This window comes from Centroberyx gerrardi, chromosome 9 (genome assembly GCF_048128805.1).
Source record: "Centroberyx gerrardi isolate f3 chromosome 9, fCenGer3.hap1.cur.20231027, whole genome shotgun sequence".
NCBI classification, from domain to species: domain Eukaryota; kingdom Metazoa; phylum Chordata; class Actinopteri; order Beryciformes; family Berycidae; genus Centroberyx; species Centroberyx gerrardi.
The window spans coordinates 13,451,754-13,476,043 of NC_136005.1; the positions used below are offsets into that span (position 1 = coordinate 13,451,754).

The 24,290-nt window shown below is 39.7% G+C and overlaps 4 protein-coding genes across 7 annotated transcripts; 3 read left to right on the forward strand and 1 right to left on the reverse strand.

The window, feature by feature from the left end:
• Positions 1–1,450: 1,450 nt before the first annotated feature.
• Positions 1,451–4,093, forward strand: LOC139917079 (mast cell protease 1A-like). Its single transcript, XM_071906112.2, has 5 exons — positions 1,451–1,522; positions 2,024–2,189; positions 2,444–2,573; positions 2,776–3,030; positions 3,390–4,093. The coding sequence occupies exons 1-5, from the start codon at positions 1,480–1,482 to the stop codon at positions 3,540–3,542; spliced, it is 747 nt and encodes a 248-aa protein (XP_071762213.1). The 5' UTR covers positions 1,451–1,479; the 3' UTR covers positions 3,543–4,093.
• A 571-nt stretch (positions 4,094–4,664) lies between these two features.
• LOC139917074 (spindlin-W-like) lies at positions 4,665–11,772 on the forward strand. Of its 4 annotated transcripts, none has more exons than XM_071906104.2 (5): positions 4,665–4,758; positions 5,521–5,559; positions 6,093–6,340; positions 6,990–7,223; positions 9,103–11,772. In XM_071906104.2, exons 2-5 carry the CDS (start codon positions 5,540–5,542, stop codon positions 9,306–9,308), a joined length of 708 nt encoding a protein of 235 aa, XP_071762205.1. In that variant the 5' UTR covers positions 4,665–4,758; positions 5,521–5,539; the 3' UTR covers positions 9,309–11,772. The 4 variants fall into 4 exon arrangements, with proteins under 4 accessions (XP_071762205.1, XP_071762208.1, XP_071762206.1 ...); XM_071906105.2 differs by lacking the exon at positions 4,665–4,758 and adding an exon at positions 4,767–5,397; XM_071906106.2 differs by lacking the exon at positions 4,665–4,758 and adding an exon at positions 4,776–4,887.
• Positions 11,773–12,025: 253 nt separating this feature from the next.
• On the reverse strand, positions 12,026–14,380 carry micos13 (mitochondrial contact site and cristae organizing system subunit 13). The gene is made up of 4 exons (XM_071906108.2): positions 14,210–14,380; positions 13,673–13,829; positions 13,036–13,093; positions 12,026–12,686 (listed from the first exon to the last, which is right to left on the reverse strand). Exons 1-4 carry the CDS (start codon positions 14,236–14,238, stop codon positions 12,589–12,591), a joined length of 342 nt encoding a protein of 113 aa, XP_071762209.1. The 5' UTR covers positions 14,239–14,380; the 3' UTR covers positions 12,026–12,588.
• Positions 14,381–14,731: 351 nt separating this feature from the next.
• hsd11b1la (hydroxysteroid (11-beta) dehydrogenase 1-like a) lies at positions 14,732–21,255 on the forward strand. Its single transcript, XM_071906110.2, has 6 exons — positions 14,732–14,868; positions 17,847–17,977; positions 18,398–18,601; positions 18,924–19,017; positions 19,455–19,620; positions 20,117–21,255. Exons 1-6 carry the CDS (start codon positions 14,784–14,786, stop codon positions 20,298–20,300), a joined length of 864 nt encoding a protein of 287 aa, XP_071762211.1. The 5' UTR covers positions 14,732–14,783; the 3' UTR covers positions 20,301–21,255.
• Positions 21,256–24,290: the final 3,035 nt, after the last annotated feature.

The following is a 24,290-nucleotide window of genomic DNA, read 5'->3' on the forward strand; positions in this document are numbered from 1 at the left end:
CCCAATGCATAATAAACTTGGTTTATTCCAAATACTGTTTTGTTTCTGACTCCATGCTCATTATTAGAATGATATAATGATATATAAATTAATAAAAAATGGAGGAACTTTTTCCAACATTCACAAACAATGAATGCCTCTCACACAAAATTATTGCTAGTGTAAACCACATTGTGGGTTACTATATACTAAACTTATGAGTCATCATTAGAATTTTGCTTACAAAATAGTTGTGTTTTAAATCACATGTGTTTTTGAAATACTGAATTTCAGGTTACAATTGTTTCTAGGATGGATACATATCATTTTCTAATGAAGCCCCTCATACAGAGTAGAGGAGACAGGAGGTTCTGGCAGGACTCGACCCAGCAGACCAGCAGGGTCTTGTGTGTTGGCTCTAAAGGGAAGAGTCTTAACCACTCCTTTCTAACTCTCCACCCCCACTGCTGGAGATACAGAGACACTGGCCTCACAACCTGAACCCAAAAGGCCGTACAGAGCCCCACACACATTCAATAGTGTAGCAACATTTGAAATTAAAAGGCGCTTCTTCCCTGCTGTTAATCCTGACGTATCTATGTAATTATTATTCTGTCCTATCACAAAAACAATAAAATCCATTCCATGCTTAATAAAAGCCAATTTTCTCTGAAAGGACAGCCTGAATATACCACCGTTGAAAAGTTTAATCTTTTGCGGTGCATGAAACAGAATGTAAAAATGGCTGCAAATTATTATTATTATTTTTTTTTTTTTATCAAAGACTAACATGTTTTTCCCATGAGTGATTCAAATAATCAGGATTCCTTCATCACCCAGAGATGAGGATGTCAGTTGTGGTCATGGTGCAGGTGACCACAGGCTGCAGTAAGTGATGTGAAACAACACCACATCCTTTCCTCAATAAGGAGAAGGAGAGGAAAGTGCAGTAACTATAACATTAGAACATTAGTACATTAGTAAATATTATTTCATTTGCGACTGTATTGTGCCTATTCTTCACATTGTAGAGAACATGGTGGTTTCATGTGTGTATGTGTATGTGTGGATGGGGGTGGTGAATGCATGTTTGCGTGTGTTTTATTCAAGCAGAACTTCTGCTTGCTCAGCTCTGAATTTATCTAAAATTCTTACCTTTATTGAACAAGTGTATGACTTTCAATTGACCACAACAACACTCGAGCATAAAAATATCATGACAGGGTTTCTCAGGACAAGTTGTAATTCCTCAGGATGGTGTTCCCTTTCAGAATCCCCAGTAAATATAGCTATAACTCCACCAGTAACATGTGTGTGTGCATCGATCATGCAACTCTATTTCGAAAACCTAAAACCATGTCTTTTGTAATTTCACCAACATTTTCACAAAATAATATTGGCAAATACAATGACACAATAACGAACAAGAACTAAGCACACCTCATTCTTCTCCAATAAATGTAAGCTCAACAGGGGAAGGTGCTCATTTGACCGTAGACCATGGCAATCAGCTTTGCGCTGCTGCTGCTCATCGCCCTAAATGGTAAGAGACACTATCTTCATTGCAAAAATCCCATTCATCAAATGACAGCAACTCCAAACAACCAGCATTAGTTTCTTTGTCAAAGCATAACGTATGTGTTGTTTCTGTGTGTTAAAAGTTATAAAAACCACATGAAAAGGCAGTGAGAAAATTGGTTCCCAACTGCCTGAGGAAGAGCGCTAAGCTTGAAACGCATTGCATTTGAGTAGCTGCTTAACCGAGCCTATATTTGTGTTCATTTATTGCTTTGAAGTGCTTGTATTTGTTAGCACTATTTATAGCAAATAAACTACTTGTTTAGTGCATTATACGGTTTCCCACCTTTCCTATTTAAAGTTATATAAATAACTGCATTTGCATTGCAACACATCTAATAAAACTCTTTTACTCTCCTCTTATTGTAAACTCTACGAAGACAGTAGCATCTGAAACTGATTACTACAAACTTACAATAAGTAGGTTGACTAAGCAAATAATGGCAGATACATTTTGTGTTTCCAGGGGCTGATGGGTACCGGGTCCGGGCGGGTATAGTTGGAGGCACAGAGGCCGCCCCCAACTCCCGCCCCTACATGGCCTCCTTGCAAATCCAAGGCCAGCACAACTGTGGGGGCGTACTGGTGAGAGAGGACTTTGTGCTCACAGCAGCACACTGTCGGATATCTCGGTGAGATTACCATTGTATCCCTTCCTGTTTTCTCAGTAATAACATGATAACAACAACATGACGGTATCAGATGACTGAAGAGTTAACATAATGTGAAAAGGTTAAAGCTGTTAACAATCTCTCTCAGCGTGTCTGGGGATCTGAGATGGTGAGAGAAAAAAAAAATGTTAGGGAGGCATAAGTCCTTCAATGCTTGCAGGGAGTTTGACAACTAGCATGCTTAATAACTGCATGCTTCCAATCTTGTTTTCTAGGCAATACAGAGTTGTGCTTGGGGCTGTTTCCCTGTCAGCTACAGAGGCTACAAAACAGGAGTTCACTGCTATCCAATCCATTCCACATCCCCAGTACGATGGACATCAAAATGATGTCATGCTTCTAAAGGTGAGGACAGCATAGCTAAAATGTAAAAATGAGGCAGTGATGAACCTTTACAAGTTGTTTAGTGTACAGATTTTTGGTAGAACCCCTATATCATTGCTACATAGAAACCTAAACCAGCCAGTTAGGATGACACTAAAATCCGACACAATGAACACCGTACACTTAGTGAACATCTTCTATATTTCTACCATCAACCTCTCAGCTGGACCGCAGGGCCAACCTGACCAGTGCAGTGCAGCTGATCCCTCTGATGCAGGGCAGGCTGAGGAGATCCAGTCAGTGCAGCACAGCCGGCTGGGGGGACATCGGGGACAACCACACCATAGCAGACAAGCTGCAGGAGGTCAAAGTAAACATCCTGTCACTGCAGAGCTGTCGTCGCAGATGGGGAGAGGTTCCCATCACCGGGTCGATGGTTTGTGCCACTGGAGACCGCCAATTCCAAGGCTTCTGCTCGGTACGACAACACACTGGCCAGCCAGTGATTAGACCTAGCATAATATATCACCCAAAGCCAAATTGGCCTTTGTAGCTTCTGTCATTACTGTGCAAAGGTGGGCCAAGGCACTGTAAAAGTCTTTGAGATTTCTAAAATATCACAGATAAACATAGGCAAACCAATATTGTTGTTAAAATCTAGAATCTTCTTGTTGAAAGATAAATAAAAATTTTCTAGGTGCTCAGTGGTGCAGTTCCCTACATCTTATTGTGGTTTGGCATTTGGCCACTAGTACTGGGCCCATATGAAAAATCTCAGTTTGTTCTTAACAAAGACCTCATAGTGCACCTACTGTACCTGTGTGTTATCTGTTCAAGGGGGATTCAGGCGGCCCGTTGGTGTGCAATGGAACTTCAGCAGGTGTTGTCTCTTTCTCTGGGCAGCGATGTGGCAACCCCAGGACCCCGGACGTCTACATGCGCACATCCTCCTACAGGGGATGGATCAGAAACGTGCTGAACAGCAATTAGGGCAATTATATTGAATTAGATGACGCTTAATACAGTCTGTAGGCAAACAGATTCAGACCAAAATGCTTCAAAATATACAGTGCATTTACTGCGCTCATTACTCCAAAGCTGTGTTCATGTGTTGCAATTCATAATAAACTTTGATCTCTCTGTGAGTGTGTGTGTGTGTGTGTGTGTGTGTGTGTGTGTTTCTCAGAGGAGGTGGTTGAGAAATCCACCCTATGCGTCTCAAAATAACAATTAACAGAAACCTAACTGTTCAAAGCTCACAGTCCAATCCCCCCCACCACCACCCCCTTCACACACACACACACACACACACACACATGCACACACTCATTCAGGCCTAGTCTACCTGGCATAATAAGATTATGGATTTTTAAGGAGTCAGGATTAGGTCAAGTGAAGCATGCAGGTGTCCTGTCTGCCTGTCACTCATGCTGCCTTCATGTGCTCCTCGTAAGCTCCTACTTGCAAGTTTGGAACTCGTAAGCATGACGTTGTGCAATGAAGTGTTTTGGGTTGGAAATAAAAAAATGGCAAAAGCATCATGGCAAAAAGTAGTTTTTGATGGCTTTTATTCTTTATGTCAGAAATCACACCTAATGTGCTGCAGTGCAGAAGAGGGGGAAACGTGTTAATTTATTTAAAAGTTAAAAGTTGTTGTATATGCATGGCATCTAAAAGTAAAAAAAATAGTGAAAATATAAACATACAACAAGACTAATCATATACATTGAATGCCGGACAAAACATATGATAATAAAATACATTACTTTTACTATTAATTGTTGAACACTCTTCCATGCTCTCCGTCCCCTAGACCTGGCATCTCGGCAAATGGGGCATCTTAAAAAATTCCGACTTTCCCTGCTGTATTGACCACGTTGTTGGGTCGTTCCTGTGCACTAAAGCCGTAATTACGCTATTTCCGACAACACTCGAAGGCAGCATTACCACAACTGGGTAACATTATTTTGAGGCTCGTGAAAAGTCCATGTCATCGTAATTGAGACATCAATTCCCACTGTTCTTTGCGCGCATGTTCATGCCCTCGTCTGCAGTCATCGTAACCAAAGGCTCGCTGGGAACTATAGTTTTTTCCCCCGTCCTCCCATTTTCCACAGGTTTCGCGAGGTTTGCATGGGCGGGTTGTGTGTGGCTACATTTCTCTGCCAGACGAACTGAACAATACTGATATGAAATCTGCGTAAAGGTAAAAAAAAAATATGTGTAGGAGAAAGGATAGCGCTGTTAATACCCAGTTGGTGGTTTTGTTTGTTAGCATCGGGGACACTGAAAAACGGATATAGCCTCTTGTACTTTCCTGAACATCTGCATTGAGGTAGAGCTTGGACAGACTAGAATTATTGATAACCTATTGCCATCGAACACTAGTGTAGGTGTGTTGGCTTTAGTCCAGGACAGGTACGGTTTAACTAGTCGAGTAGTCTACTTGGTTTGCCTCACCATAGTTTGTCACAGCATGTAGACAATAGGTGCGACAAATCTAACCGGCTACATACTGTAATTTTTCAGATACAGTGAGATGGCTGACGTATTCTCTTGAAGTTGTGTCACAGACAATCTGTCTTATTGGCTCTTTAATTGTAAACCTAACGCGAGGCTTATGCGATCAAAAAATGGGCTAACTATATCATGTTATGATATGTAACTGAGCCAGACGAACTACACTGTGTTGCTTCAGAAGATTGTGCATTGCAAACAGTGACCTCCATGGCTGTGTAGTTCAAGAAAATAACCAGGAAGTTATTCCATCATGCTAAGCCATTGGCTGCTGTGGTTGTCAGTCCCTGCTGTGTAGGCTACAGCCTGCTGCCACAGATCTCTTCAAGTAAGCTAGCATTTCAACTGGAGTACAGGCCTTTCTTATGCTGTAGTATGTCTAAAGCATGGCAGCTTGCATACTCACTCAAATATTAATTGAACATTGCCCTCTCTTTCTCTCACTCATTAGCCTTTGAATTTCTGGAGGCATGTCCAAGAAAAGGGGCAGGTATGTAGAAACATGTAGCCATATGTCATCATATGATGCCATTATTGCTGGTGTTCGTATATGACAGTAAAACCAACATGTTGCATCCAGCTACATGGAGACGTGGTTAAGCCAGGTACACCACATTTCATTGTCAGGACTTGTCCAATATTGGAGTTGTGACTGTTTGTTTTGTAATGACATATTAAAGTAGACTATTGCCTCACCTATTGCTAGAAACTATGACAAAACATCAGTTTGCATGATCATTTCATTAGCTGTGTGCATTTAAAAATAGTAAAATGAATTTTGATGGAGTGATGATAAAGTTGCCTACAGACCTGAACAAAAAAAAAAAAAAAAAGGTTATTTGAGGAGGCCTTAATTCAACCTACAGTAACATAGCAGAAACATCTCAAAAGCAGTAACATCACTTATAAATAAATGTATTTTGATTAAGCTGTTATGTTTATGTAAGTTCCCTTTTTTTTTTTTTTTTTAACCCTTAATCACATACGTACATACATACACGCATATCCATCCTGTCTTACCAGAAAGCGGAGTAGCGGGGAACTGAGTGACACAGTAACCCCTGACCCCAACTGCATTCTGGGAGTCCGTATTCAGCACAACTGGCGTGAGAAGGGGAACCAGAGCAAATGGAAGGGCACGGTGCTCGACAGGCTCAACGTTAACCCTTCTCTCTTCATGGTCAAGTATGACGGCTTCGACTGTGTCTACGGCATTGAGCTGTTCAAGGATGAGAGGGTGTCAAACCTACAAGTCCTTACAGAAAAAGTTGGTGAGTGAGTAGTAGCTCGTCTTCACTTCTCAGATTCAGATTCAGATTTATTTTCGGCAGGTACATATGCACATAAGAGGAATTTAGCTTGGTACATTGGTGCGGACAAAAACAGACAAAAACAAAACAATAAAACAATAACAGTAAAGTGGCATCCAGTGCAATATACAGCCACAAGCAATAGCCAAATAGACAATAATCATATATACAAGCAGTGCTATTAGCAGTTAAAGATGAGAATAGCACAAGAAAAAATATGACTGTATATAAGGTATAAAAATAGGAATTGTAAAATTGTAAAAATGTACAATATGATATATTAAATAGATTTAACATCAGTATATACTGTACATATCTATGTATGTGTGTGTGAGTGTGTGTGAGTATCCTCACAGAGTCAGTCTGTCTGTGCCAGCAACCATAATCAACTAATAAGACAAATGCACATTTTTGTGTTGAATAATGGTGATGTGTTAAGTTTTTTGCAACAGTTCGGTTAGATCACAAACATGCACACACTCTTTATGCCAAAAAAGGTTCTCTAAAGCAGACTGACATTGATCAGAGGGCAAGTGAGAGCAGGGGAGCAAATCTCTTACTTCCATATCATTGTTTTCACATTCATATTTTCCTTTGTGTGTCTCCGCAGTAAACAACAAGATCAAGATACCTCACGGGGCTGAGGAGCTGGTGGGCAAAGCGGTGGAGCATCTCTTTGAAAAGGAGGATGGAGAGAAGAATGAGTGGAGGGGCATGGTGCTCTCCAGAGCTCCAATCATGACCAACTGGTATTATATCACTTATGAGAAGGACCCAGTGCTTTATATGTACCAGCTGTGGGATGACTATGCTGATGGGGACCTGAGGATTCTGCCTGAAGCAGGTATTGGCAATGAGCATATAACAAAGCTTCATACTTCACAAAGCTTTATGAAATTGTTTTTCATAATCTTAGCTTATGGCGTATTAGACGAGATCAAGACTGATCACTATGTGACATAAAGCAATATTCCATTTTGGTGGAATATTTCCATTTTTTGGCATGGATAATGTGAGTTCATGAACATTAGCTGTCCTGAGAGTCTGTAATCGCCACCAGTCATCAGGCATTTTGACTCTCATTAGCTAACAGGCAAAATTAGCCTACTTCTCGCAACCTTGGACACAGAGAATCCTGACAGACACTGACTCTTTGAGTCCATACACCATATGCATTTGTGTGTGAAAAAGTTCAAATATCCTACTATCCTAATATCCTCCTTTTAAGTGGAATATCACCTTAAAGGGAAAATGCACCATAAGCAGAATTAAGTCAGGCAGTGTCTCTTGGAGAGATTAGATAAGAGTTATGTACATGAAAATGTTTCTCACAACTGAAAATGTTTCTCACAGCTGAAAATGTTTCTCACACAGCTGAACATGTTTCTCACAGATGAAAATGTTTCTCACGGCTAGATATGAGAGCCAAGACTCTAATCAGTGATTTCATCAAGCAACACTTTCTGGAGCTGTCTCCGGAAAGTATGAGTATGTTTAAATACACACAAATAGCTCCTTCTAATTTCAGGATATTAAAATATTTCTGTGCCTAATCGTAATTATGAGGAAATTGAGTTAAATAGGATATTCCAACATTATACAGAATACAGGGGCATGTAAACACCTCATCCTGTTTACTATTTCACTCTATTTAAGCTTTGTGTTCATGATAATATTCAGCATTTCCAGAATAAAAACTTAACTGAGACATGAGACAGACAGAGTTCCTGTGCAGGTCTGGAAAGTCTTAAAAGTATGGAAAATTATTTTCTTAATTTTCAAAGACCTGAAAAGGTATGGAAATTATGAGAAAACTAATTAAAAGTATGGAGAGAAAAAAAACAATATTTCCATACTTGTGTTCTAATTAGGCAATATACTTTGATGGGAGTGGAAGCAAAGTGGACAAGTTTGTTTCATGCCCTCTTTGAGGCGCCTCGGCGGAATTTGAGGGGTTTTCTGGCTCTCTAAATATGGCAGTTGGTTGTCCAAGGATCCAGCCACAGACAAAGGGGTGTTTTGTAATTGTTTGGTTTGATTGGACTTAGGGTCAACCAAAATGTCTATCCCTATGCACTCATGAAGTTGAAACATGATGCCTCACTAAATTCTGTGCTATTGTCATTCAATAAATTAAAAAATGTTTTACTTCTGGCCCTCAACATACTGTATGTAAACTGATATGTTTACCGTAGTCTCAGATGGGGGAAAAATCCCCTGCGAAGTCTGGAAGTTTAGGCCTGAAAAAGGGAAATGTGCAAGAACCTGGATAGAACTATTATCCATAATGCTGCATCAATATAAATGCAGCGAATGAATAGGACACAGTGCTTTTGTGAACGCTGTGACAGTACCGGGATTATTTTCTGGGGACATTTTGGCATCAGCAGTTCTATGAAGCACATTTAGGTGTTAAAGTTCATGTGTCAACAAACTCAATGTTCCGTATATCGTCAGCAGCTCCAGAAAGTGTCGGTGGATGACAGCACAGATTAAAGTCTTACTTTTCTGGATTCTTTGGGAAACATTGGTTCATCTTCACAAATAATAACGTAACCGCCCGAGATCGTAGGAATGATGTTAACTTTAATGTAATGTTTACCTTTTAAGGGTACCAAATAACAGCAAATACTCCAAATGACACAAGAAAATCTCAAATTTAACTGTAATCGTAATCCGAAAATGAACCTGTTTTCCCCTCTTGTTCATTCCTCTCTCCTCAGAAAACAAGCACCTGTTACCTGCAGACAGGAAGCCAGGAGAAGAGACGGAGAGTCTGGTGGGCAAGCAGGTGGAGTATGTTACTGACAAGGGTGTGAAGAGAACGGGCCTGGTCATCTACCAGGTCCCCGCCAAGCCCTCGGTCTACTACATCAAATACGATGATGACTTTCACATCCACGTCTATGACCTGGTCAAAACCACCTAGAGATGATGGACACTTTATCTCACCCTCCTGCCCACCACCATCTGCTTACTTTTCATTCATTATCATCTCTCATTCAAAGCCTTGGCAGGGTTTAACAGATAATATGCTTTATTGTTCAGAAAAAAAAAGAAGTGTAATCTTTTTTGGTATGCACAGCGGAACTGTAGCATCGCTATGCTAGGACATTAGGGGGAAGGAGAGAACCTCTGTACATGCGAGAGGTATACCTCTTAGTCAACTTGTTTGGTTGCTGCCGCTCTACTTACTAGTTTCAGTTTTGACAGTCCAGGAGTGCTTCTGCCCAGCAGCTACAAAGTTCAGTTGTTAATGAGTTTGCATTGTTGTCCCTAAGATACTCACTAATCTGTCCTTACTTAAAGCAACTGCATTGATGACATCCCAAAATGTAGTGAAGTGTTTTTAACAGTGCTGCCCAAACTAGCTTTTTAAAGCCATTTTTCTTTGAACCATCTTAATGACCGATAAGCATGATACACTGATGAATAAGTCCTTTATAGACTAGTCTAAACTTTTGAGGACCAGTAAAGTCTACAGCTTCAATGTGAAATGCTACATTGCCCCTTAATATCACAATATCAGAAATATGTGGGTTTGTTACTGTGCAGCTCATTTTATTGATTCATGTGTAAATTCATGCCTAATTATTCCCTATTTACAGTTCTACAAACTAGACATCTTACAACTGGTTGCACCGGTCTAAGTGAAGAACAGTGCCACACATAACCCACAATTGTCGTGTTTTACATAGCGGCCTTGCTTAGAGGCAATTACTGATCTAGTGTGAATGGGCAGGTGAAGACATGTATGTATCTAGCTATCTAACCAGAATATCGAATCAGGGGTTAGTATTAGAAGGGATGAATGGAAGCAGCATTGAAACATCACCTGAATGTGGCCCTTGTATATTAGACTTTGATGAAGGCACCGTTTATTCAGATGAGTTATTCTCATTTGGAAGTATGACCCTACAGCGACCCCTTGTGACCATATTTAGTATTACAGCATCTGTGGCTGTCTGGACAGGCTACATAACAGATAATATGCCATTAATGCCGGGCCCCTCTCCATTTGAAGGCAGGTTTCCACACAGGCACTCACCCTAGTTTAATAGCACAAGGAACATCAGTTCCTTTGTATTGGTAATGAACAGGCAGTTTGCTAAATTCTCATACAAATTTGATCCCACACAAATCATAAAGTGCCTTCAGGCTCATCATGTTGCAATATTGTATATATTTGCGCTCCTAACCTAACATAGCTTATGAAGGCCACCAGTTGGTCTTTGTTATTCATTGAAAAGTTAGATGCTCTAACAAAAATTGTGACACTGACAGCTTGAGAAAAGTTTTGCAACCATCAATTTATATTAGAGGATATGTGCAATGTTTTGCTGTTAATGCAGTATGAACATGTTCTTCAAATATAACATGCTTAGTCATTGGTTGTATAATCTCATTGTTGGTGATATTGTGGGGAGCACTTGATTATATATTGTATAAAGTTTATATGTTTAGGTTGTGGTACGCTACATTGTTTCCCCAACATGCTTTTTTGTTTATGAGCAAATGTGGCAGATTATGCTTTAAGTCACACGCATGAAGAAAACTTATAACACAGTTATTTGTTATAATACATTCAGCATACAGTATTTAATCTGTAAAATTTGTGTAAAATGTATTGTAATGTTGCCTGTTGTGATTACCCTCATTTATGTGAATATCTCATTAAAACACCACCAGCTTTTAGTAAAAAAACAAAACGTCCACATACAAAAATACAAAAGGTATACATCACAGAGATATTATGACATGACATAGACCACAGTGTGTCAAGACAGTTAAGTAAAATCTGGGACTTAGTCTTCATAACGTTGTCTCTAACGGACATGAGAACTATGCCTACAGTATGCGATTTCATCCCAAATTTGTCATTACATCCTAGTTCCCGGAATAAGTCTCACTCCTCTCAGCCTTCTTCAAGCCATTCAGTGTATCCCTCAGTAAACTAGTTGATTGGTAGGTAAACTGTGATTTTCATGCTGTGATCCTTCATGCTTTTCTATTATCTGGCTGTCAGAAATTTGCATGCATTACTTGAACAGTGACCAGAGACTTTCAAGCCTCAGTTATTTTGGCAGTGGAAGAGTGAAAATATCTGGCCGAATCAGGACTGTTTGTTCGACCCACGTTAAAAAAACAAAAAAAAAACACTTTAATTTGAAAAGGTGACAAAAAAAATAGAACTCCATACTTATTTTGGGGTGTATCACCACCAGTGGTGCCGTGGTGTGGTTTCTATGTTGAGTAGAGTGGAATTCAAATGACTGTGTGCGCTCTTCTTCACCCTTTCAATCACTTCTCCTTCCTATTCTGAAGTTGTAGCAGCATCCACAGGCAATTTGTGTCATTGTTCTGTCATGGGTAATAAAGATTTTTGCACATTTTTTTGCTCTGGATCTCAAATGCAATTGATGGACAGTGCAGGTCAAAGATGACACTCGCTTAACAAAAAGGTAAAAATCAGTTAAGATGAGAAATCCATTAAGGGCACACTGACATCCCACTGTTGAAATCATGAATTTCATGTGGCTGGCCTGCATACAGTAGCCCAACTTAAATAACTGAAAGAGACAGAAGACAATTTCCTTTTCCCCAAATACTCTTGATTCAGTTGAACAAATCACACCAAAGACTTGACATGTTTAAGGTTTTTGTATTACATAGCCATAAATGGTGAAATTGAATATATATACAACAGACATTCTCTTTATAAAAGACAGGAGTTGGATGGTATGAGGAGGACTTGGGTCAATGCCAAAAGGGAGCAAAATAATGTATATTAGACATGGTGTTGAAATAAATAACGATTGTATACACAAAATGCATGACACTGTTAAATATGTCCACTACTGGTTATTTTGCTTTCTTGGATAAGTGTTATGTATAGCTCCAAACAATTTCAACATAATTTAGTGTGCAAATGTATCCTTCAGCAGACTTAAATTGCTTTCAACACAAACATTTTTTTCTAAAACTCTGGTAGTTTTCTAAACTGCGACTGATGTCCTTTATATTTACATCATCTGGAATTATTCATTCAGATCAGCCAAATGATTTGATGTAGGGGGGTTTCTTCTTCCCTGTGAGGGGTTTCAACGTTTGAAGTGATGCCATTTCTGAAGTTTGGATCGTGACTGCTGAGACCCATCCAAGAGCCATAAAAGATTCAGAAATGTCAGGTTGCTCCATGGTGTTCATGTTCACTTGGTGAGGTCTTTCAGATACTGCAAACCCTGATTTGTGTATTCACCTGCTTTTCTTGGGCCGTCTGAAAGAGTTGAAATTGACGACCGCACTCCTAGAATAAAATTAGACAAAAAAAATGCCACAAAATAAAACCTTCCAATTATCAAGTTTGAGTCTGATGCACCGGAAATACATAAAAGGCATTTGATTGCCTTTGATCATTACAAGCAGGAATACGATTATAATCTCATCAAAATGACTCCTTATAGTGATGCTGACTTTGATTACTATGAAACACTGAAAATAGTCTAGGCCTGAAGAGATTGCACTGCATCTAACTAGTGAATTATACAACTGCATTTTCAATGCTGTGTGCACTCCATACCACAAGCTCATGACATTACTATACTTGCCCCCTCCCCTTAAAAAACAAATAAATACTCAAGCTTCTCAGTTCTTACCAGAGTTCCATGCCTGAACGGGAGAGAATTCAATCTTTGGAATAGTTGGGAGCTGAGCCTAAGAGGAAGGATGATCAGTTAGTTTGAAACCAGCCAGGACAGTAATGTGAGCTAATTAGTCATATAAAATGCAATATAAATCACAGTAGATCTCGACACACTTCAAAACAACCTCAACTGAGATTAGTGACTGAAACATGTAACATATTTCATAGACTTTCTGATCATTCACCCATGATGCTAGACAGCATTATAAGGTGATTTCCCATAGAGATTTATTGAAAGATTTGTTTGAAGGAACTACCTGGAAGTGAACTATCTTCCTCTATTATTGGAAAAATGATGGAAGAGTGTGTCACCCTTGAGTTTGAATTTTGAGCTTAGTGGACAAGAATGGGGTAATTTAAGACATTATTTGAGTGACATATTATACCAGAGTGGGAATAAATCCACAATGGTGTGATATACTATTAAGATTGTTTATGGGGAGAGCATGTTGTAAGGGGTGGACACTGCATTACACCACACTGCTCTGCATTTTCCAAGAGCTACGACAACGACGGAGACAAATGTATTCCCCTGATACATTTGCATTATTGTGTTGCATCACACTTCAACGATGAATTGTGATCTCTACCTCCAGGCCAAAATATTTCATCCATTCTTGTATCGCGGGTGGTATTGCAGCCTTGGCCTTGGCCAACACCTCTGAGCCCTGCTCACTGGCCCCCAGCAGTCCTGAGTCATAGGCAACATACAGAGCTCCTCCTGCAATGGTCACCTTGGTGGCCAATCTGGAATAGAAAGAACAGAGGCACTCAGGCAAATACCCACTGCTGTACCCACCCGAAACATATCAAACTGACTGACTAGGTGGCTTTCTCCCATAAAACGAACGTGTGTTCCTTGGTGCAAAGAAATTATGTTAGTTAGCGAGCCGAGTAGTTGTGTAATTTAGACCAGCGTCCAAGTTCAAGACACATATACAATATAATTTTGCTGGTCAGTGAGCTGTTAATCTATAACTAACTAGCTAGCTGGCAAAGTAGCAAAATAAATGTCAGCTGGGAAGCGCTCAGCCTGACTGACAGTTAGCATTAGTTAGCTACCTGGCTAGTCGGCTGGTTAGCTACGTAATGCGAAACGTATTACAAGTGAATGAAGAAATACTCACTTCACTACAGGCAAAATCTTTGCCGCCATGATCACAGTGGTTTAAATGTTTATTATCTTTAAACTGTGTCTAGTTTGCCGTGAAAGCTATTATGACCACTACGCAAAGAATGAACTGGACTACCGGCTAGCTAGCTAACTATATGAAGGACAATCCTGTGCACAAGGGCTGAGTCAATAAAGTTGCGTTCAAATGAGCGATTTCAGAGCCGCTGATTCGTTCAGTCGTGTAGTTGTTGTATTTCGTTCATTTTATTTCATTAAAACTTAGTACACAATATTTGTTTTTTTCTGAAAGACATTTATTTCAAGGAACAGACATGTTAATCATACCAAGAAAACATAACTGCTATACGTTTGCTATTTCTTTCGGAGAACCTAATCTCGCCTGCCTCAAGTTCAATAAACCTCTTATCTGATCACATTTTACACACCCCTTTTTAGAAATACACACTCAAAGAGAGAGAAAGAGAGGGGGTGGGGGAGTTACGTAAACGACCCTTGCTTCCCTCATATTGCAGGTCTGAAAACTAGAATTCCGAAGTCTACGGTCATTCCTCAAAAAAATTTGCAAAATGAGAACTTTCACGAAACTCATACTAGTTGGTGTGGGCGTTGCTTTCCTGGCTGTCAAGTGGACTGCACCTAGTTTCGATCCAGGTAAGGGTGATGCAACTGCAATATAATAGTAATGTTTTGTGCTGTTGTTGAGTATATATAGTTAAAACTATAGTTGTTGACATTTAGGTAGTTTCTTTTTTATGTTTAGGAGAAATTGCCTAGATGATAATTCAATGGCAGCTGGTGGTTATGGACCTGCAGGTGATTATAATATGCCATTATATAATGTTATTAATTGATAAAATGGTGCTTCAGGGTGTAAAATAGACACTTAAAAGCTTAAAAGTGAATTGGTCTACCACTAAATTTAAGAATTCCTATATGTTAATGTAGCCTATTGCCTAAGACAATAAATCACTGATTCAAATCCAAAAGCTTGAAACCAGATGAATAAGGTGTGGTGTCATCAAAATATACAGCTGAGAGATGATCCATAGATAATGAAGACTAATGAAACTCATGTAATGTTTGCTTTTACATTAATTTGAGCTGTATTGTATAATACTAACAGTTCTGAGTGAGGTACTGTATCGATATCTACAGAAAATTGCTCAAGGTGCTGTCACTGTGAACTTTCTCATCTTGTCCAATTCATTCTCTATGGAGCTATACACCTATACTGTATGTGTCATTGCAGTTTGAAAAGTGTGTTTCCCATTTTCAGTGGAAACATTACTGAACGGTCATAGGGCATTAACAACAAATCAAAATGGTAAAATTGAATTTCCCTTTGATCACTATGATAGGCTACACTACTCGTCTATGCTAAAACAAAATCTGTGTGCATGATGATGTTGATTGAATCTTGACGATTCCCTGGGGAAATTCAGTATTAATAAATATGCCCAATCTGACAAGCTGAAAATGATGAATAATCTGACATGCTTTCCTCTTGTGACTATGGTCACATGTCAGCGAGAGCTCACTGTATTCATTCACATTGTACAGTGTACAGAGTTCATTTTCCACAAGTAATGAAATGATATGGTGCTGCCCGAGTACATGCACACCCACAATAAGTAATGAGATTTATTTGTTATTTATTCTCAAGAAACCTTTGACAATTATATATTCTGAGGTAACTGGTAAAAAAAAAGGTTAATTTCAATGTGTTACAACATTTACAACATTTACAAAGAAGTGTGGTCACAGTTATTGGCACCCTTGCTCCGTGGCAAATTTCTTTTTGATTTGATACATCTGCTCAGAATATAACCCATGTGAGTCATGAGATTGGTGTTATATTCCACTGGGATGCTCTGGTGAGCCTTGACTTTTGTACCTTGCTTCTGAAATCTCAGTTGGCTTTTCATCCATACATCAAGTTTGGCTATCTTTTTTACTCTGGTGTAGAGTGGGCCAAATAGTATACCAGTCTGCAAAATCACTATTACCTTGTACACTGCTTCCCCTGTGCCTACAAATGTGTATGGAGAACTTTATAGTGAGGCTGTCACTTGCATTTACCCTTGTAATATAGGAAAGAAGGAAGATGGAAGGAAAATAACCAGGAGAAATCTTGAAATCTTGCCCAAAAATGTAACATTAAACTGACAAAATTGACATTAAATTGACTAAACAAAGTTGTTAAACTTATTGCAAGGTGGTACTGAAGTTATGCTTTATGGTTTAAGATAATGTACTCAACTCTTTGATGTTTCATTAGGGAACATGTTACCAACTTTACATATGGCAGCGCAGAGCACAGAGGTTTATTCAAATGCATGACAGTGCAGTTCAGGCTTTACAGAGCATTCCAAAGAAATGCACCATGAGTCTAGTGACCATGAGTCATATTCTAAATATCTATCGAGGACTTTGACTGGCTTCTAATCTTTTTATGGTAAAGGTTATGAAATGCACATCACATATCACAGTGGTTCTAGTAATTATGGAGAGCACTGTAATGGTTAGATAGCAAACATTTTTGACTATATAGGAGTGTGATAATGAACTTACCACTGTACTGAAGAAAAAATCGAGTTTTAAGTGTAATTTTCTGCACAAGATCATACCCCATTCCCACCAAGAATTAGCAATTCTAGACCGGTTCATATTCATAACAATTGCCTCATTCAGCAGTAGTAAGGAGCAGTTCTTGTGGTCTGTTTTTTTGAGTGATATTGATGATTTTTTACTGTGTAATACAGTGATATTAGTGTCAGGGTTCATGATGGGCTTAGAGCGAAATATCGGGCCAGTATTGGCCTTTTATTAAATATCGGATATCGGCCAGCCATGTTTTCTACTGCTGATACGATGGAGGTTCCTCCCCGACCACAGATATAGAAAAAACAATTTGTAACTTCTGCAATGAAATTTTATTGTGTTTGCATACATTTGATTTATTCATTTAACAGTTTAATAATGTTTTTAATGAATTCTTTAGTAACTAAACCCCAAACCTAAATCTGTGGTGAAGCCTGACACCTAATGGTGAACTGGCCATCTGTCACCACCTGTTGCACTCTAAGGTGACATCACCTGGCATCAAAGATCAGCCAATAGCAGATGGCCAGTTCAGTACCCTACTTTTCACCATTAGGTGTCAGGCTTCGCCACAGAATTGGGTTTGGGGTTTAGTTACTCTTTAAAGGCAGTAATATATCCCAGATTTCCCCTATGAATGGGTTGGATGGGTCCCTCTGTCTTAAGGAGCTGCTGGGTTTCATGGTCTAATTGCAGATTTAGGGGATTTTCCACCCCAACAAGAATACAATTCTGGAGGAAGTACTGAATCCTTGTAATGTTTGGCATGAAAATGAGAAAAAAAAAGATATTGAATATCGGCACAAAATATTAGCTATCAGCAGTTTTATCAGTATTGGTATGGAAATTCAAAAACCATATCGGTTGCACACTAGTTTGAACTCTTATTTATCGTCATCAACAAAACATGGGGTTACAGTACACATGAATGTGTCTTTGCCAAATCTTCCTCTGTTTTATGTGTTTCATGTATTGTTGTGTGTTATGCCCAATATTACTGTATCAACATTTTTACTGTTTTGTTTCAGAGTCTCTGAAAGGTGCCAGGGTTCTGGTGACCGGAGCCAGTACAGGTATCGGCGAACAAATCGCATATCACTACGCCCGCTTTGGTGCCCAGATTGTTATTACAGCAAGGAGGGAGAATGTTCTACAGCAGGTCAGTGAACTTCACAACATATGGATAGACTCAAGAGCCCACACACTGAATTCTGCATACATTTATCAAAACTCAGACCAATAAATGCATAAATAATGCATGCACTTTGTTAGCAGAAAACAGTGTGTAGGCTTTATTTTTCTTCATATTTTCCATTCTGTCCAGTGGTTGTTGAGGATTATATGTTTACCGTACCATGGTTTCATAGAGTCCATAATACAGATTTGCTAGTTAAAATAACATTGCATTCACACAGAAATTGAAAAGGACAGAATGCATAGATTAGGCCTGGCTGCAGGTGGATAAAGCACCACTGATTCATTGATTGGAGTGCCTGTATCAAAGCCACAGGTGTTTTCTATACTCTTTTCTGCTACTGAACAGGTCCGTTAACCCATGTTTTCCAATACTGGTGTACAGGTGGCAGAGAAGTGTCTGAGTCTGGGCGCCCAGAAAGCTCTGTACATATCAGCGGACATGGCCAGTGAGTCAGACCCAGACAGAGTGGTGAGTTTTGCTCTGGACCAGCTGGGAGGGCTGGATTACCTGCTGCTCAATCACATCGGACCGAGCCCCTTCAGCATGTGGGGGGGAGACGTGGATCACACCAGGTGGCTGATGAAGGTAATGCAGCCTATAGTCTATTACTGTTACACAGTGCTACTCAACCTTTTTGGTTCATGACCCCTTAAAACGAAGCAAAGCCTACTATGATTTTCCCTTTTCAGGTTGTTTCATTTGATTAATTATCAGAGGAAGAGACTGAAAACTATTCAGTATTTCACAGGAAAAAATAGAAAATTTGAGAAAAATAGACATTATAATAAATGTATACAGTAGAAATATATATATATTTTGTCCTATCCCTTTTCATTTTCCTGTGTGTGTGTGTGTGTGTGTGTGTGTGTGTGTGTGTGTGTGTGTGTGTGTGTGTGTGTTTTCAAAGGTCAATTTCTTCAGCTATATTCAGATGGCTTGGAAAGCTTTGCCCTCCCTTGAGCAAAGTAAAGGTTCACTGGTGGTTGTCTCGTCACTTTTAGGTAGGTTTGACAAACCATTTCACAGAGATGTTGATGAACAATTCTGCTTATTGCCAGCAAGCTATGAAACATACATCTTGTCCTTAAGTGTCTTTTAATATTCAACTTTCAACAGTGATATTGACTGTGGGAAATGTAATGTTATTCCAAAAATTCTGTTGCAAGCTGAATGATGTTTGATGCTTTTGGATGCTGAATGATGCTTCATGCTGACTGGGTGACACAAATAATACTCTTTCAGTACAATGTCCAGTCTTATCAATATGTAAAGTGACTAATAGCACATCATTATCTTGGGAATTATTGCAAGAACAAGTCATGTCAAAACAAGGAAGGAGGAAGGGAGGATGTTTCACGGTAAAGAAATTTGCCTTGCACAAAATGTGTTGGAAAACACTATGTGTTTGATTGTATTCTGACATGTGTTGTTGTTTCAGGTAAAATACCCAGTCCCTTTGTGGCACCTTACACCTCAACAAAGTTTGCCTTGAATGGCTTCTTCGGGTCCCTGCAGCATGAGCTGGCTATGAAGAAGAGCAATGTATCCATCTCTATATGCACGCTGGGGCTCATTGATACTGAATCAGCTATGGAGAAAATCAAGTGAGTCAAAATACACTCAGAACATCCTATAATAGCCTGTGACAAGTCAGTGAAGTCAAATTGTAAAGCTTTTTTTAAAATCAGTATTAGGTGTTTATCTTACAGCTACAGCAAACTGATGATCAATCAGTATCAGATTGCTGAATTTAATATTTAATTTGTTTCTATTTAATAGTGCAGAAACGATTAGGTGATCGACAGAATCATTTTAGTCATTTTAGTCATTTTAGTCAAGTAAAAATACCAAACATTTGCTGGTTACAATTTCACAAATACTAAGATTTTGCTGATTCCTCCATTTCATATCATTATAAAATGAATACTTTGGGTTTTTCGGCTGCTGGTCAGACTAAGTAAGACATTTGAAGAATCACTTAGGGCTCTGGGAACTTGTGATGGCCATATGTCATTATTTTTGACATTTTATAGACTAAATGATTCATCGATTAATCGAAAAAATAATCAGTATCATAATCGGTGTTTTTCTGTGTCCTAGGGGAATCACTGATGTTCCAGCCTATCCTGCCACAGATGCAGCCTTGAACATCATCGCTACAGGAGCCACGAGGCAGCAGGAGCTCTTCTACCCCTGGTTCACCTGCATTGTCAGTCTTGTCAAAGACTGGTTCCCCTCCGTCACAAACCATATCATCCGGAACACCTACAGATACCACCCATGAAAACCGGTTATCTATGGCTCCATTTTGCATATCTTTTCCATTTCGCTATCTTCTACACAACATTCAATGCGTTGATATTTAATTGTTTTAGATGCTGTTACATCTAACTTATTTGAACACTAATGTAACAGAAATGTATTTACTTTAAACCCCATTTATCACGCGGAGCATGTTGATTGATTGACTGTGTATTATGTTCCTGTGGACAAGCCTGTCTGTAAGTCATGTATTCCACTACCTAAATATAGCTTTACTAATCTGAATCATCATACATTTTTGTCTTAATATTTTAGCCTTCCAGTTGCATAATATTTTTCCTCCCAGGCAAATGGATCATGTTATTATATATAGCAATCTGACCCTTGCCCCATTTTTTCTCATCTTGCTTTTGGGAGAGGTCCAGTTAAAAAAAGTCAACACGGGAGAAAAGGTCATGGCTAGTGTGTGTTTTCTCTTGGCCTACCTACTGAGGAGGACAGGCTTATACCCTGCTATGAACAGTACTGTAAATGTCCACATGAGGGCAGTAGTGGCAAAGTAATGAAGTGAGATTCCTCCATTAGGAGCAGATCTGTAGCTCCCAAGACATTTTTACCCAGGGCAACCAGTGTAGCTGACATGGTATTCCCTGTCCTACGAAATCCTAAATATGCAAACATGATGCCTTTGAAGGCGCTACGGTAAGCTGGTTTGAAAACATTTACTGTTAAACTGTTTACAGTATAATAATATATATATGACTAACATTGGACACATTTGAAGAGCTTCCTTACAAAATGAGATGAAAAAAGTGTCATCCACTCTTACAAAATGACATGCAGAACAAAAAAAAAAAAGATAAAAGATAATACTTATTTTAGAGAACAGGAGGTAGCTCAAGTCCTTGGTTGACAGAATGTGTTTTGTGTGCAGGGTGGCTACCTCAGTTTCCCCTTGGGGATCAATAAAGTTTATCTGTCAATCAATCAATCAAAATGGTGTCATGTTCACAGATTGGACCATCAATATTTGTAATATTTTGAATATACTGAATGATGAACTTCAGCTAATGATTTTTTTATTTTTCAAAATGGACATATGCCGTTTTGGAAATTAACTTTTCTTTTTGAATTAGACCCCCCACCTCCACTTCTCCCTCGGTCCTTCCTGTTCCTCACCCCTCTGCACTGGATTCCTCTCCATCTCCATTCTTCTCTGCTTCATTCAGTTTCTCCCCTCCTTGCCATTGCTGGCCACAGTATAGGCGTTGCAGACTTCCTGCAGAGTGGGGGCTTTCTCTGTGGGGTCCTTGTGTCTTTGTTCATCATCCCCAAGGCACCGCGGGCCTCCTGTGAAGTGGTGGGCCTAATCCATCATGGTGGTCTTCTCTATTATAATACGGCCCTGAGGTTGTACCCTGCTGGCACAGCGCAGTTTGCTTCTGTATACCAGCAGTGAGTTGACTGAAAAACAATAGTATCCAATTGAAAAGTAAAAAAAAAAAACAGCTTTAAGAGCAATTTCACCTGGATGCCCATACATTACTCCCCTATAGCAAAATTAAGTGACCTTGAATTTGTAATGTAAAGCTTTGACATGTATGCTTGTATGCTTGCATGCTAATGACTGTGTGATTTTCTTGCACTCTGCTGTTTTCCCGTAAGCCGAATCTTTTGATTGATATGACTGATGGGGAGAAGTCATTGAAATAGATGTTGTCTTTGTCCTTCTCTGGGGACTCTTTTGATGATTTGAGAGGATTGTGAAGACGGTATAATCCCTCTGCAGATGCAGTGGAAATAATCTCTCTCTCTCTCTCCCTCCCTCTCTCTCTTTCTCTCTTTCTATCACACACACAAATATGGTGGGGCCTCCTGGGGAGGGGAGCAGGCATGGCCTGGGAGAACAGCCAGTAACACCTGCAACAGATTAGTGCTCCTAATGCTAGGTAATAAATCCTCTCACCCTCCTCTAGCATCTCCATCTCCACCAAGCATGGAAACCAGGCTGGGGAACATTCACACATGCTTAAAACACTGACCGTAACACACGCACACACACACACACACTCACACACACACACACCCCCCAAACCATTCATGCATCCACAGAGGTATTTATTGGTCCAACACAGTTATTGTCCACTTTGTCCACAACCTCTTATACACTCACCATCTTATTGGTTCAGTGTCTTGGAGATTTTCCTCAGGGTTTTAGACCTGGGCCTACATCAAGATCAAACATTTTCATTATGGCTGCCAACAGTCAAGGCCAAGACCAAAGCTGAGGCACGGTGCTTTACTGACTACACATAAAACTTAAAAGGTGCGAGTCTGCTTGGCCAACTGGACTCTGCATTACAGACATTTGAGAATGGAGGCTGAATTCTGTTTTAATATCCGTGATATTACGTATCAGTGAAGCATCTCAATGGCGACAGATAAAGAAAGACAATCTGTGTATGTGCTACATTAGTAAAATCAAATGACATGTAAAATAGGTCTATAACCTTTTTTCCAGATAGCATATGTCCTCCGTTTTATATTTGCTCCACAAGGTTTGCTGATGCAGCAGAAATGTCATGTCTCAGACCATAAATAGTCACCCATCCATTGAAATAGTATGGTGCACCTCAACCGTCATGCGCCAATCTCAATTTATGGTCCTGGCTTGCCCTGGGTGTTTGAGCACAAAGGACACTGCTCCACAAATCTCCATCCAGCTTCATTCACCAGTTACTTTGAGCACCGTAGAAAGAATGGCCTTGGTGTACACACATGCACGCTTGCTTGTATGTTCACTAGCTTGTGTGTGTGTGTGTGTGTGTGTGTGTGTGTGTGTGTGTGTGTGTGTGGCATTTATCATCCATTTCCAAGAGAATGGGTTGCCTACTGGTGAGAATGGGACCCATGAGTCTCCCGTGTGAAGGCGGAGGAGGACGACAAACAGTAAATCACAGCAAAGAGCTGACGCAGGCCTACACAGTCTCCTGGTGGTGTAAGCCTGTGTTCTCCCACACATGAAGACCACACATCTAACCCCACAGCATCACACTATGATGCAGCAGCAATTTATAGGTCAGAGTTGGTCGCTCCCTCTCCTGTGTCTGATTCCGCAATCGTTTTCTATGTGTTTTACGCCTCTGGTTTTAGTGTTGCTCTATGATGCTGGGAATGTACTTTCCAAGGAAGTAGCTTTGACATAATGATGGAAAAAGTGGACACAACAAAGAGGATAATTTTACATGACTGTTCATTCGTATAGTAATGCACTGTTTTTTAATGCTAGGTCAAGTCAAATATATGAAAAATGAATGTATGAAATTCTTAAAAGAACAAGTTTGTCATAAAGTCCTTTGACAATATAAATCCCTCCATCATGAGGCCTTCTGAAGCTGCAATACTTAAAACACTGAGTTACAGTATACAGTGTGTAGTGCAAGTACAGTTGCACATAATATAAACTTATTGAATAAGACAAAGATGTTTGAAGCATATTGTAAGTAAAGACTCTTACTAATAAAACATATACCATACATGTGTTTTACAGATTTTCTGTGATGTAAATGTTATATAAATTCAAATTTCCCAGCCATTTATTGGCTCTTCACATCGAATCCAACCATTGATCTTGTTGTGCGAGCAGATTAAGTTGGAAAAGAATGTTAATCTTCCTGAATACCAAGCTTGTGCATGACCTCCGAAAAGTTTTCACAAAACACTGAGCTATGATAACAAAAGGAGAGAGCGAGCGAGAGAGAGGGAGAGAGAGAGAGAGAGAGAGAGGGAGAGAGAGAGAGAGAGAGAAAGGGGACAATATGAAAACCTATGAAAGGGAGCGTCAGTGTGAATAAAAACAGTGTGGGTGTGAGAGGTGGCTGAGGTGGCCCTGTGGCCCCTGACCTCCTTCCCCCAGCTCCATTCAGAGCAGCACAATGGTTGACACCTGTGTCCTTTCAGTACTGGCACTATTATTATTTACATCAGTCAGTGGGAGAGAGAGGGAAAGACG

Bases quoted from the DNA above. Each gene is read 5' to 3' on its own strand.
- LOC139917079 (XM_071906112.2), top strand. From the start codon at position 1,480: ATGGCAATCAGCTTTGCGCTGCTGCTGCTCATCGCCCTAAATG. The intron at 2,574-2,775 runs GTGAGGACAGCA...TCAACCTCTCAG, and splicing joins ATGATGTCATGCTTCTAAAG to CTGGACCGCAGGGCCAACCT. The intron at 3,031-3,389 runs GTACGACAACAC...TATCTGTTCAAG, and splicing joins AATTCCAAGGCTTCTGCTCG to GGGGATTCAGGCGGCCCGTT.
- hsd11b1la (XM_071906110.2), top strand. From the start codon at position 14,784: ATGAGAACTTTCACGAAACTCATACTAGTTGGTGTGGGCGTTGCTTTC. The intron at 17,978-18,397 runs GTCAGTGAACTT...ACTGGTGTACAG, and splicing joins GGGAGAATGTTCTACAGCAG to GTGGCAGAGAAGTGTCTGAG. The intron at 19,621-20,116 runs GTGAGTCAAAAT...TCTGTGTCCTAG, and splicing joins TCAGCTATGGAGAAAATCAA to GGGAATCACTGATGTTCCAG.
- LOC139917074 (XM_071906104.2), top strand. From the start codon at position 5,540: ATGTCCAAGAAAAGGGGCAG. The intron at 5,560-6,092 runs GTATGTAGAAAC...CTGTCTTACCAG, and splicing joins ATGTCCAAGAAAAGGGGCAG to AAAGCGGAGTAGCGGGGAAC. The intron at 6,341-6,989 runs GTGAGTGAGTAG...GTGTCTCCGCAG, and splicing joins AGTCCTTACAGAAAAAGTTG to TAAACAACAAGATCAAGATA.
- micos13 (XM_071906108.2), bottom strand. From the start codon at position 14,238: ATGGCGGCAAAGATTTTGCCTGTAGTGAA. The intron at 13,830-14,209 runs GTGAGTATTTCT...TTTCTATTCCAG, and splicing joins AAGATTTTGCCTGTAGTGAA to ATTGGCCACCAAGGTGACCA. The intron at 12,687-13,035 runs GTAAGAACTGAG...ATTTTATTCTAG, and splicing joins CGTTCAGGCATGGAACTCTG to GAGTGCGGTCGTCAATTTCA.